This window comes from Mus caroli, chromosome X, assembly GCF_900094665.2.
Source record: "Mus caroli chromosome X, CAROLI_EIJ_v1.1, whole genome shotgun sequence".
NCBI lineage: Eukaryota > Metazoa > Chordata > Mammalia > Rodentia > Muridae > Mus > Mus caroli.
The window spans coordinates 68,573,582-68,588,334 of NC_034589.1; the positions used below are offsets into that span (position 1 = coordinate 68,573,582).

The following is a 14,753-nucleotide window of genomic DNA, read 5'->3' on the forward strand; positions in this document are numbered from 1 at the left end:
CAGATTCTCCCAGAGTTAAGGGCAGCAATGTGCTGCTCATTTTCTTTTTTGTGACATGGTGGTATAGCAGACAACTGGAATTTAGTGATGTCCCCAGCATCAACATCCAGTTTTGCCCTAGAAAACCTAATGAAGCAACGTTGGCTTTGAATTATTTTTTTCTCATTAAAATTGGTGATAGCTTTCAATTTCTATGCTAACCCTTAAGCATAGAAATTTAAGCAACCAGTCTGAGAACAGCTAGCCATCTACAATCTAACAGAAAAAAATTCAAACTGCATCTCAGATGTGGATTTTAGAAATCCCAATTTTCTAGAGCCTCTTGACTCACTTCTTGGCATTCCAATGGCTGCGATTTAGGAGCATTGTACTTGACCTGGCTGAGTTGTCATCCCTAAGGTCCTAACTAGAGAGCTGAAAGGGACTCATTGTAGTCTGGGTGATCCATTGTCAACGGTTCCTATAAAGGACCACCAAGTAAACATAGTTAACTTTTCAAACCAGCTCTCTGCTGCAACTGCACAACCTACCCTTGTAACATGACAGCAACCACAGACAGTACACAGATGAATGGGCATGGCAGCTTGCCAATAAACTTTATTTACAAAACCAGAAGAGGTCCAGGGTTCATTCACCTTTTGGCCAGAGTTTATAAATACATTACTGAAACCATGAAAACCAAACCCTGGCTCCTTGAAATGACTTAGAAGTTATAAAGTGCCCACTGCCTCACACAGGGAGAAACTAACTGGACCCAGTTGTCCTCCTGGAGAATTGGTAGTCCTTCTACACTACCAGAAGGCCATCATGGCTAGCTTTGTGTTTCTAGGGACAGTTGTTATGGGCAGCTGTGCTGGTACTGGCCTGTGTAAGATCTAGCAGAAGCCTATTCATTGACCTCTGGTTTTAAAAGCACAAAGGAATCCAGCATGTGGGGTCAGGGAGAGATCAGAGAGGCAGCTTCTCTGTGACTTGAAAAGATGAGAACTGGAGTGTGTGAGTGAACATGGGAAATCCAGAGGAGGGACAGGCTGATTCTCAGGCAAGTTCTAAAGGCACTGCCCTGCAGGAGGTGCAGGTGGCTGAAGGGGATGTGAGTTTGGTTCAGGGCACATGGTCATAGAGGTGGGAAGGTCCAAGTATTATGGGAAGCACTTCCTTGGAAAATATAATACTGATGTGAATTGAAAACAAGAGTGGGGTAGATAAGGAGCATGTGGACAAGCTGTCTGAATAGAAGCTCAAAGAGGAGGAAGAGGATAGGGGTGCTTTGGAGGAGAGCAGACAGAAGGCCAGATTGCAAAGGGCTGCTGAGGCCACCAAGTATCTAATGAAACCAAATCAGACACATGTAGCTATGATACAGAGCTGGCAGAAGACTATGAAGATAACTGGTAGACCAAGACAGCTGAGTAAGAATAGGCTTGGTACACGCAAACCCATGTGGCCATTTTCAGTCTTGGCCTCCAGGTTAGGGCCAGTGGGCTCTTAGACCCAGAGCTCTGAAAAAGAGACAGTGTTATAATACCTACATAGCTTTCTAGCACTATACAGAGTTGTGGGCAGAGAGGAAGAATAAGAGGGACAGGACAGAGCTGGGACATTCCAAGACAAAGAAGCAGTACAGGAAGTGATTTCAGAGCCTCTGGTAAAGTAAAAGAATGCCAGACAGGAACAGTGTTAGGGAGGCTTGAGACGTTTTCAGAAATGGGAATGTATATGTACCACAAGTGTGTGGTATGCCCCTGAAAGAAAGACTAAGATGTAGGTGCAGAAATGGCCACCGGCACATTCTTTGGAGAATCTCAGTATATTTATCTTTTACCAAATTGGAATTCATATTGAGGAAATACCTCAGGTGCCACCTAAGCCAGTCCTGTTCCCAGAGCAAGAACCAGGAAGGGAACAGGCATAAGCCCATTGTTCCAGGATAGCTACCCAAATCAGGGATGCTTTCAACATGAAAGCCCAGACCTGTAAACCCTTAGCACAGTCCATCAAAGCCATCTCACTCCCTACAAGTCCCCCAGCGTGTAAATATTCATCAGGCAGTGTGCCAGCCGCTGATGTGGGTACAACTTTCCAGCACCAGCTAGCCATTGACTGTCTCTTCTCCTTTCTTCTCCCTCCCTTCTCCTCTCCCTTTTCCTCTTCCCTTCCCCCATGTGGGCTCTGCTCTGTCCCTCCCCCTCCACTTCAGATCCGGGTGGTGAAAGCATTCCGTAGCTCGCTTTATGAAGGCCTGGAGAAACCAGAATCCAAGAGTTGCATCCATAACTTCATGGCAACACCCGAGTTTTTGATCAATGACTACACCCACAATATCCCGCTCATCGATGACACAGATGTGGATGAGAATGAAGAACGCCTGAGGGCCCCACCTCCCCCACCCCCTAACCAGAACAACAACGCCATAGACAGCGGCATCTACCTGACCACGCATGCCACCAAGTCAGCTACCTCTTCAGCATTCTCTTCCAGGCCCGGGAGCCCACTCCACAGCATGGAGACATCCCTCTAACCGAAACTTTTCTCAGCACATGTACACACACACACACACACACACACACACATACACACGCAATCACACACGCAGTCACATATGCACCCAGAGAGGGGAACCTGTGCACCTGCCAAAGAGGGAAATGACTAACATGGCTAAAGACTTTACTTACGTGGTATTTTCAGGAAGCCAATTGAATTCAATAAGGACACAGCCTAGTAGGCTTCTTACTAAGTTCCCATGAGGTGGGGGAAGGAGAAAGAAGGAAAAGGGAGGGAGGGAGGGAGGTTCTTCACCCAATGTGAAGGAAAAAATGAGCATGAGACAAGATGCGCTTACCACCATTTTTCTACTGATGCTTCTTTTTTTAATGAACACTAGTTCTACCCTGTGTTCACCATTTGGGCTGTGCAATGCGGTAGGGGCTACCAGAGCCTATTTGGAGCTTTGCTATACCCATATCAAAAGAAAAAGAAAAAAAAAAGTATACCAAAACCAAGAAGGAGTTCATTGCGCAGATCAGCCACCAGAGGGAGCCACCTTTAAAGGTACCTTCTACTGCAAAGCACACAAGACCCATCTGCAGACCGCATGTGTGCGTGTGTCTATATGTATGTGTCTATATGCATATACATATATGTGACAAAATCCATATTTAAAGAATAAGGAACTATTTATTGGCATGATATTTCTATTCTTCTCACCAGGCATTTCCCTTTTGAAGTTTTATTTTTGAATGTAGCAAGGTTCTTTTCAGGGAACAGGACTACAAAAACATCCTCTTGGTACTGTACTTCCCTCCCAAGCCCCTGACCTGAGGATCTCCATACCTGACCCTGCCGAGATTCCAGAAGAAGCAGTCTGGGGAGTGTTGTGTAAAGCCTTGCACTTAGAACCTTTGCGCTTTGAGACCTCTACCTGTAGAGGAGAAGGACTTTTCAATGGCATTTTTATTTAAAAGGAAAATACCAAAGTATTGATGACAGTGGTCCCCTCCAGTGTGCAGCAAGGCAAGTTTTGATTTTGGCTTCCTTCCACTTCATTTCCAACACCTTCATTTTTGGCTGGCAGCTTTCTGTTTTCATACTCCAACTTTAAAAACATGACGAACCCTAGGAAGAGCTGTGATGGAGCAGAGACAGATGCTAGGAAAGGGCAGTCCAGGTTTATTCCTCTAGACTTGTACTGTGTGCTTTGGCAAATGACAGCAAGTACTCACTGGATCTCCTCATTGTCTGCGAGGGCATGGGTGTGTCACCCACCAAAGCATGCTTCCAGCCCAGGTCTTCTTGCCCACAGGACAAATCCAACCCAGAAGGCATAACTATAGAAACAGAACATTGCCATTGTTCTTTCCTGGCTGTTGCCTCTTCTGGGCCTGTGAGGACTGAGCATGGGGTCAGTCAGCAGGCCTTGGGTCCACCTAGACAGGTAAGACTAGAAAAGCCAGGTCTGGGAATCCTGAGATATTTTCTTCCAGGAACCTGTCCCAGCAGTGTGGGCACCCATTGTGCCAAGCCTGCTTTCCTAGAAAGAGTGATAGCCTGAGAGAAGGCAGAGGAAAGAGGTCTAATGTCTCCTGCCCCTCCAGGGAAGCCCAGGCTGATGACTCTCTTCCTAGTGAAAAGCTGACTCTCCCCTATGCTCCTAGGTCCTGAATCTGGGCACCCACTGTAACAGAGGTGAAACAGGTAGCATCCTGCCCTTGAGGTTTCTTCGCCTTCTGAACTTATGGATGTCACACTTTTCAGGAAGATGTCTAGAATAGCACACTACTCTTAAATATGCCTGTCACTTGAGCTCAAGGTTTGTCTGCCAGGAGACAGGTGTGAATTAAGAGATAGACAGGAGCTGTGTTTGTCCCACTCCCCCCCCCCACACACACACACACAGACACACCACTAAAAGTTTGTCTCAGCTTTTTGGCATCCACAGAAAGTCAAATGGAAACTTGCTATGTTCCCACTGGTCACACCAATGCCATGTCACCCCTGAGCAGGAGTAGTCACATCTCGGGAAAAAGAATTTTGGTTACCAGAAAACTCCACTTTAAAATGCCAGCTACAGATCACATAAAGCCATCCCTTTTCTCTAAAGGGCATATTGAGAATGTTTCCCATTTGTAAATTGTTCCCTGATGTCCTTGTTTAAACCACCACAGCAAAAGGGCAACTTGGTTTGCTGAGGGTCTCTGTGTTCTTCAATAAGTAATCAAAATGTGGAGTATTGGGACTGAAGCAGGTCAGCTGTGTCCAGCTATGCTCATGGGCTTCTTGTCATCCTCTGTTGTAGACATACACATAGAGCAAATGGCCACTATGTATTAAAAAGCCAACCCTTGATGATGCTGTGTAAAGTTGCCTGATGTCAGTGTCAATTGTGTGATATCCAGGCTGCCTTTATGCTGAGCTATGGGGTTCAGAAAAGGCCCTGGGAACCCGCATCATCTGTTCTGATTCTTGTACAGTCTTCAGGCCGAGAGACCTGTCTCATCGGAAGCTTCTCTTTATAAAGCATTATACTATATGGAATGGCTTGGTCAACTGTGTTCAGTTCATAAATATGTTTTACATTTTTATCTGCCTGTTAAAAATGAACAAAATATCTTAATGAGGAAGACCACAGATGCATAATAAATTAAAATCTGTAGTTGAATTTCCTAATTTAAAGAATAGATCAAAATTTTTGTGTATAAAAAAATGAATGGGTCTGAGTCACATGTTAATTTATTATTATTTGGTAACTTCCCATGTGGAGCCAAGCAAAGGTGTCTGCATGCCATTGGGCCATAGCAGGAGAAGGCACTGGCATGGCCTCCCCTGGGCCTGCTATCCTGATTAATTCTATAGCAAGAAAGGGCACTGACCCTGTGGGCAAGAGATGCTACACCTGTGCTGCCTCCCAGTGATTGGTTCAACCACGTAAAGCCTGCTGAAACTATTCAGGCCACTGTCCTTGTATGGATCAGTGGGAACATTGTGACAATTCTGTCTTCAGAACTTTTTCAGCTTTTCTAACTTTAACTCCATGCCATTTATCACCAACTTCCCAGTTCTCTTCCCCAATCCCCTATTCTATTGTCTGTTGGCAAATCTGGCTGCAACATTATCATATAAGGTCTCTCCTAGAAGTAGGATGAGAGACGTATTTGTCCTTTTATCACTGGCTCATTTCACTGAGCATCATATCCTGAAAGGCCATCCATGCTCTAGCAGGTGTCAACCTTCAGTTCCTTTTTAAGGCTGGATAATATTCCATTGCTTGCACAGACATGCTGTGTTTAGCCACATAATCACAAATGCTTGCATTGCTTCCACATTTTAGACATTATGACTAATGCTACTGTGAACCTGGGTACACAAACTGCTCTTTGAGACTGGTTTTCTTCAGGAAATGATATATACCCAGTCACAAGGTTGCTAGAACTTGTTGTATTTAATGTATGCATACATGTACATGGGCATGTTCATATATAAAGGTGTAAATGGCTTGCTCTCTCTCTGTCTCTCTCTCTCTCCCTTTCTCTCTCTCTGTCTCTCTGTCTCTCTGTCTCTGTGTCTCTGTCTCTGTCTCTCTCTCTCTCTCTCTCTCTCTCTCTCTCTGTGTGTGTGTGTGTGTGTGCATTTTACATTCTCATCACCAAAGTGCCCGATTTCTAATCGTTGACTTCCTCTTTGTCCTAAAGCCACAGAAACAAAGCCCAGCGTTTCATCCTCATTTACTCTTAGTGCCTCTTTCCTACCTTCTTCAGATCCCCTTGAGTGGCTACGTATAGACATCCAGGTTCTGTAGCACCCTCTTTGGGCCAGGAATAGCTACATAAATAGTTCTGTGGCTGGGCCTTACAAATGACCACCATGGTTACAGCACTCTACACATCCTCCTGACCTTTTCATGATATTTCTATTCTCTTGATGTGGCGATGTGTATGGGCATGCATGTGCAGTGCCTGTGAAGATCAGAAGAGGGCACCAGATCCCATGGAGCTGGAGTTACTAGCTGTTGGAAACCTCACTCAGGGTCCCTGAAGGAGCAGCAAGTTCTAGCAACCACTGAGCCATCTCTCAGGAGGCCATCTTCATGGTATTTCCTTTTCTCAGATACACACAGTGTCCTTTTATATTTATTAGTACCAGAAGACAATTTTCCAGGGCAAGAGTCAAAAAGATGAACCATGGTTCCAAAGATCCCTTAAGTCTCTGCTTCAACAGCAAAAAGGGAAGCCGCACAGCTTGAGTCATAAGACCAAGGAAGTCTAGACAAGACAGATTCGATATCAACACAACTGGCTCCACATGAAGAGATAAGATATGATGCTGCCCATAAAGCATGAATGTGTCCTTAGTCAAATGGCTGGGAGCATGAGCATGAACACACTACAGCAGCAGAGCCTAGGGAATGGGAGGAAGGTCTGTATGTCTTGGAGCAGTTTTGAAAGACTTCATACTGGGCTGGAAAAAAAAAGAGAGAAATGTATCCTCTTACAGTTCTAGAGGCTCGAAGTCCAAAAGCAAGGCATTAGTAAGGTCAAGCTTCCTCTGAGGCAGGGCCCGTGAGGAGAATGTGTTCCAGACCCTTCTTTTATTTTCTGGTAACATCTAGGTGTTACTGGATTGGTAGACCCTTTCCTCTACTTCTGCCTGTCTTCATCTCGCCCCTTCATCTGCCTATGTCTCTTCTCTTACAAAGACAGTGGTTTGTGGATCAGAGCCCACCATAGTGGCCTCACTTAGCTTAATTTCAGGGCAAGGACATGAGTTGAGAAACACAACTCAATGCACCATAGCTAGGAAGAAAGGGGCCAGGCAATTCCCAGGACCTGGTTGTCCTCCTCCTCGTTCCATTGGGTTCATGGGCTAAGTAAGACTAGGCTACTTATCACTATGCTGTAAGATATGTTCTGCACCACAAGATCCTGGAAGCTTTGGGCTCTAGAATATCTTATCTCAGTCTGTCATTGCTGACCTTTTAAACCTAAAATAAAGGAGATGGAAGACTGTCATTTTTTAATCTCCACTAGTCTGTTTACAAAAGCCTTGGCAACAGGAAGAAAAAATCCAAAAGACCCAGATTATAACAATGTCTTTAATTTCATAAGGCCTAGAAATGAGGCCTTTTGCTCACTGTGCCATGGGCCAAATGACAACCAGTGAGCTGACAGGCCCAGAGGTCAGCACACAACACCAAGTCAGGCCGGCAAGACGGCTGGGCAATTTGACAGGCACACAGCACATGGGAGGATTCTAAAATAGCAGTCACAGTCAGGTTATCTGGTCCAACCAGCTCAATTTACAAAGTAGAAACTGAGTCCCAAGGAGAGAGGGAAACTGCTGATAACCAGTGGGGAAGGAAATATCAGGTTTCTAGGTGCTGTACACTGTATGGGGCACTCTCAATGGGAGGGATGCCTGTTCCAACCCCCTGCAGAGCTTTATCAACTATCCCATGCTGTGCTCTGAAAAGGCCCTGAGAAGGCAGAGTGAAGCAGAGCCCTCTTTAAGGTTAAACAGCCTCACCCATCCACCACTGCTATTCCAAGGGAAGGGTTTTGCCTTCTGAGAGCTGAGAAAACACCTTTTGTAGAACAGATGACCTCAAAGCATCAAGATGGGTACAGGGCTGAGGGGTAGCTCAATGATAGAGCACAACAGGAAACAAGTAAAAATGTGGGCCCATGGAGCATCAATGATGGCTGAAGCCCAGGACAGGGGACTCAAAGGCCTGTCGGGGAAGATAAAAGAAACCAAGAGCAGAATATCTGTCCTGAAAGTCTGTTTAAGCACAGTTAGTGTGGTGTGGTGGAGGGGGAGGGGGAGGGGAGGGAAGGGAAGGGAAGGGGAGGGGGAGGGGACAGGGAAGTCAATGCTAAAAACTGGTCAGGCAAGGAACTTGAAAACAGCAGACTACAGAAAGACAGCCTGGATTTCAGCCCCTCACTTTATGCTCAGAGCCCATACCCTAGGCCCTAGGCCTGCCACAGGTGTCCTTCAGGAGTCTCAGCCACACTGGATAGGTAAAGTGGAAAAGGGGCACTCTTATAACAGTGACACTCAGAGGTAGATCCATTTGTACAGTTTATAGCAACCAGTCATTCAGGTGAAAGGCTAAGACAGAAAAGATAAGAAAGCATAAGATGTAGAACAGCCTGTGAGGAGCTGAGGACTAACATGGAAAGGACAGAGGTACAGGACAGCTGAAAAAGGTGGCTGCACACTCCTCCATCCCATTACCTGGCTTGCTTGGAAGGGTGGCCTGTACCTCCCAAAGCATGTCAACTGTGTCTCAGGATTGGTGGCAAGAGGACCTAGGGGGCTTCTGTTAGGTCCACCACTGTGAGCACTCCCAGAGGGAACGTTAGAGGCCTAGCCCTCTTCTACATGCCTCTTGAAGACTCTCTCCACACCAGATAGTGTCAAGAGGCCACTTTTGTATTCAGAAGAATTCAGAGGTCACCTGACCAGCTGTGTAATGAACAAAACACTTAGGCAAGTCACTAAGAGGAGCTCAGAGTCACAAAGCATGCAATTCCACATTCCTGGCAGGTCATTTCTGAGACCTGAACTTCCTCCCATAAAGGTGTTCAGTGAAGAGATAAATGAAGGTGCCGCCTGTATGGTCCTGAAGTCAGGACCCAGGCAAATACTTGGATCTACTTTTTCCTGTCAACTCTGGGCCCTTTCTCCCAGAAGTAAGTTAAGTTTTGTCAAGTTGCTCTGTGGCTATGTTCCCAAGCTGACACAAGAATTGATACACAGCAGCTGCTCAGTAAATGTTTCATGACTGCTTGTCTCAAAATGTTTACATGAGAAACCCATAATGAGTTTATCATTAGCACCCACAGAAGAACTTTAAGATAAGAAAGCCAGGCCACTGGGTAAGACTGGCTCACCAAGAAGGCCATGATATTTTTGTGGCTTCCTCACCTTGGGGATAGATAGCATATGCAATTTGTAAAGTCAAGCAATCCTTGCCAAAGTATGCCTACTATGTGACCACTCTGCCTGCCCACCAGCAACAAGGAAGGCCCATGTGTTGGAACATGCTTCCTTGAAGCTCCATTAGCAACTGTTGGTATTACTCTAATACCAGTCCTTTCTAGTGGTAACAACTTACCACATGAGAGGAAGGGGCTTCCATGTGCTGAATATAGATCAAGACCAGCAAGAAGCCCAGGGAATACACAGCAGGTTGCCATTGCCCACAGAACCAGACTTTCTGAAAGAATCAGAAGGGTGCCATAGTGGAGAATGCCCCTGAACTCTATGTTATCATGACACAAAAACCCCATGGACAGTACAACGCGTAGAGCAAAGATGGGGACTTCTACTGATTCACATTATTTTTATAACACAAAATAAAGTTTCATCTATGTTGCACACTCATACTTTCTATAAATCTGGTTTCTAAAAATCCCTAGGGATACAGTCCCATCTGTTCTTTTGACGTGTCTGTCAATGACATCACACTTCAATTGCAGTTGAGTCTTCTCAATAGGCTAAAGCAGAGACTGCTGCCTCAAGGCAGCCACCTTCCTGTAAGTTACAGTCTGCCTAGCTGGAGGCAACTCCAGACATCATCTAGACCAGGGCTGCTGGGGACAGCATGTGGCAGCGTGTCCATCTCCCACAGCACACCCAGTCCCCTCAGCTGGTTCTCTGGGGTCTGGCTGTCACAGTGGTGTAGTAGCACCATCCTCAAGCAGCCAAGCATCCTGGGCGTCTTTGGACAGGCCTGACCCTTGACCAGGACCCTAGGGAATTTCTGTGTCCACAATATAAATCTGAATGAGATCAGACACAATCCTATCAATGGTTGGCTTGGTAAGGTCATCACTAAACACCTAAAGAGCCCCCCATCTTAGTTAGGGTTTCTACTGCTGTAACAAAAACACCATAAACAAAAAGCAAGTTGGAGAGGAATGGGTTTATTCAGCGACTTACACTTAGAGATCACAACCATCATTGGAAGATATCAGGACAGGAACTCAAGCAAGACAAGATCCTGGAGGCAGGAACTGATGCAGAGGCCATAGAGGGATGCTGCTTACTAGCTTGTTGCCCATGGCTTGCTCAGCCTGCTTTCTCTTATAGAACCCAGGACTACCACCCACAAGGACTGGCACCTCCAAAGCCATCTGTTGCCTGCCGAGTCCTGTTTTCTTCTCTAGTTGTATCTCCTAGTGCCTTGACACCACTCTCCAGCTTAGTTTGGATATGACAGACATACTCTACTCCAATGGTCGCACCTAACCCAAGTCCCCACATGTTTGCCTGATCTTTTTATTTTTTTTTTTCAGAGAAANATGCTCATACTTTTTGGGTTTTTTTTTTTTTTTTTTTTTTTTTGAGACAGAGACTTCTCTATGTAATCCTATCTGGTTGCTTTAGAATTCACTGTGAATACTAGGCTGGCCTCAAACTCAGAGATCTCTCTGTCTGCCTCTGCCTCCCAAGTGCTAGGATTAAAACTGTGTGCCACCACTACCCAGCATGTCCTGGCTAGTCTTTTTCACTCTATGACCCAGTCAGGGCTTAAATTTGTGATCTCCTGGGCTGGAGAGATGGCTCAGCGGGTAAGAGCACTGACTGCTCTTCCGAAGGTCCTGAGTTCAAATCCCAGCAACCACATGGTGGCTCACAACCACTCACAATGAGATCTGATGCCCTCCTCTGGTGTGTCTAAAGACAACTACAGTGTACTTACATATAATAATAAATAAATCTTAAAAAAAAATTGTGATCTCCTGCTCTTCTTCCTAAGTGTTGGGATTACAGACATACACTACCTTGCCTGGCTTGAAAGGAAATCATTTGAAACCTGGTGCTCCCAAAAGCAGCACCTTTATCTTCAGAATAGAAGGCATCACTCCCTGGTGTGATGTTCCTACCATGAAGACACTGCTTTCAGGAGGACCAGGGACTGGTGACTGTTTTTCTAGGTCATAACAAGAACCCAAAGTAATGGCAGCTTCAGCTATATCTCTATGGTCTCTCAGATTAGGTCAGTTCCTACTCTTAGAGAACAAATGCTTAGCCTGAGTCTCATGCAGTACAAAAAGATAGCAAGAGTCTCCCATATGCATATGTTCTTGGCATGCCAAGAAAGGCAACTCTTGCTACTTAGGCCTACAAGAAATAGAGGTGGGCACAGGTTCCTAGCAACACCTACCACCAGCTCGGATTTGTGCCCAATGTCCCTGCTCCTCCTCACATGTTGTGTTCTTGCTCACTGGAGGGGATTTTCTCCCAGACTATAAAACAAAAAAACCTGGTTAGAGCTATTAGAAACAGTTCACAGCCTCCAGAACTCACATACCTTGTGTGGATGCTGGAAGGAGCCCTGGAAGTGCAGAAGTCTCAGCATGAGCAATTCAGACTGCACAATGTTGTCTCAGAGCTCCCAGAAGTGAGAGTCCAGCTCCAAAGAGTTGCTGCTCAGGTTAAAGTACCTGAAAAACACTGCGATGCTTACAACAACCAGTGATAGCCTCCCACCCCTAACCAATGAGGTGGCTTCAACAGGCACGCCCTTAAGGAAAGGGATTCTCAGTTGCACATTAAGGAGGCTTGTAGTACTATTGGTTGACTACCAGAATGAGCTAGTAAGGCCCTATAGCTGATACCACATGCTCTGGTTGCAGAACATAGAGAACGTAAGCTGGAATTCACAAGGAAGCTTCCTCCTCACTGGCTAGTCTCTGTAGTAACAGAAAGTACTATGCAGACTGCTAGGGAAGGATTGTCATCAAAAGTCTTAGCCATTTTGGGATAGCATTTGAAATGTAAATGAAGAAAATACCTAATAAAAATTGTTTTGGGGGAAAAAAAAGGGCCTAGCCAGTTATGGACCCTACATGCTAGACTACCAACCAGCCAGAGTCCACTGGTGCACTATTGTTAAGTCTGTTTATATTGTAGCCAACTGCTTTCTGGTTGGATTTGATACCTACTCCACAGAAGGAATTTATTTCTGGTAAATGAAGTCAAAAACCCATAGCTAGGGAAGTCACAGGCCCTGGCTGAGAGGCTACTACTGCTGTTTTGCTAAATTGATATGATGTATCCATCATATTTGTCTTCTGAATAATTATATTCATGCCCATAAATGAGTGCTGCTCTCAGCTTTAGTCAGAGGGGCTTCTTTATTCCGTGGGCAGTGGTAACTGTAGAGGCTCAGAACTGGCCAGAGAGATGAAATTAAATGTCTGTTGAATAGTCAGCTATAAATGGGGCAGCTATATTGCCCCCTCCAAAGCTCATGAAACATTATAGAAGAGGAGGTAGAAAGATTATAGAGATAGAAGAAGGGCTAGAGTTTTGTTAAACATTGTCTCTGGGGCATGCCATGGCTGTTGCGCTCTTGAACTCATAGTTGCTGGGATTCCCTGTACCTCAGCATCTTGTCATGGAGTGGGACTCACAAGGCCCTACGTCTCCCTAAGGATTTATAGGCAGTAAATGGTTGATGGGTGAGGGTGAGACATTTTCTATACCACCACTTTCAGTGGTGGACCCATGGTCCTACAAGAAAAAGACATGAAAGTGTAAAGGGGACTAGTTGGGAAGAAGGGCATCCGCAGGAGTGACTGGGGGACAAGACAAGGTAATGATAAGAACATTATCAAAATACATTCTATACACATAAAAATGGCATAATGAAACCAATTATTTATCATTGATAGATGCTAATAAAAACGTATTTCAGTACAGCCAAGGCTACATGATGAGGTCCAGTCCCAAAAAAACAAAATCTTCATCTACATGTGTAATGTACACATTAGAAACTATGGCACAAAAAAAAAAAAAGGTGGCTTTTACTTTTACCCCAAAAGGCTGTCCATTGTCAGTGAAGTGCTAAAGAAAAAGACTGACCCTTTGCAATGGCTTCAGAGGAACCAGAGGCACCAGCACCCAAGTCCGTTATGTTCTTTATCACAGTCAGGGGGGCAGAAGTGGGGCTCTTTGCACCTGAGATGGAATAGCCAAGATTCTGATTCTGAGCCCAAAAACCATATAGAAACAGGGCCAGGGCATATATAGTTTGAAAGGTGAATGTTTATTTTTTTTTCTTTTTTGGTTTTTTCAAGACAGGGTCTTTCTGTGAAGCTCTGGCTGTCCTGGAACTCACTTTGTAGACCAGGCTGGCCTCGAACTCAGAAATTCGCCTGCCTCTGCCTCCCAAGTGCTGGGATCAAAGGCGTGCGCCACCACGCCCTGCATTTTTTGTTGTTGTTGTTTTTTGTTTGTTTTTTGTTTTGTTTTTGTTTTTGTTTTGAGGAATATTTATTATTTAACTTCCTTTTTCTCATATTGTCTTTCCTTTCTTCCAGAACTTTCTGTCCTTATTTACAGTCTTCAGATCAACAGTCTCCTGAGAAACAGCTCCAAGAGGGATACAACCAGTGCTTACAGCAAGCGCTCAGAACTCTGTGCCATGACTCATCCTTCTGAGATGCTCACGGATGATATCTCCCTCCCCATGTCCGCATCTCATTAGGGCTCCACAATTTCCTTCAGCTGCTCCTCCCTGCTGGGGACCAGGCAATTACAGGTGGGTTCCAGGCACTCTTCTTCAGTTGTGCTCCTGTTTTAATTTTCACCTCACTCTGTCTACTGTGAAGCCTCCAGGCTTTCAGAGAGTAAGGAATGCTTTTGTTGTTGGTATTTTTATTTGTTGAAAAAGCAGCATGACAAAGCAGTTTTCTTCCTAATGACTAGAGTTTGAGGAAAGGCTCATGACACACAGCTAGTCAGTAATTTTCCATAAATGCCATGGCTGTCTCCAGGGTCCCAGAATGTTGGTGCAGCCTGAAAGGCTGGGCCCAGAATCTTTCCTTGGCAAGAACACAACTGTAGGCCGGGCGTGGTGGCGCACGCCTTTGATCCCAGCACTTGGGAGGCAGAGGCAGGTGGATTTCTGAGTTCGAGGCCAGCCTGGTCTACAAAGTGAGTTCCAGGACAGCCAGGGCTACAGAGAAACCCTGTCTCGAAAAACCAAAAAAAAAAAAAAAAAAAAAAGAACACAACTATATTGCCCAGCTAATCAATCCACTACCAAAAGCAGGAGGAGACTCAGTTTCTTGCATGATCTAAGTATGACTACTGCCCTTTGCATCCTTGTCCTGTGAGCCTTCCAAACCCACAATATAACTAGGGGAGTTTCTCTCCCATAATCTTCTGCCTCTGTCCTCTTCAAGACTCCATATGATTGTTCTCTGATGTACTTCTCCAAGCCCTATCTCCTCAAGCCT

The 14,753-nt window shown here is 45.3% G+C and overlaps 1 protein-coding gene across 6 annotated transcripts in view; it reads left to right on the forward strand.

The window, feature by feature from the left end:
- The window catches only part of Atp2b3 (ATPase plasma membrane Ca2+ transporting 3), a 69,757-nt gene extending 64,728 nt beyond the window's left edge, over window positions 1-5,029 (forward strand). For 4 of the 6 annotated variants that reach the window (XM_029473501.1, XM_029473504.1, XM_029473502.1 and 1 more), the window contains one exon: window positions 2,201-2,762. In XM_029473501.1, the coding sequence (XP_029329361.1) occupies window positions 2,201-2,521 (321 nt within the window). In that variant the 3' untranslated portion in view covers window positions 2,522-2,762. Of the gene's footprint in view, window positions 1-2,200 lie in introns of all 6 variants that reach the window. The other 2 variants (XM_021152982.2, XM_029473505.1) reach the window with 2 other exon arrangements.
- Window positions 5,030-14,753: the final 9,724 nt, after the last annotated feature.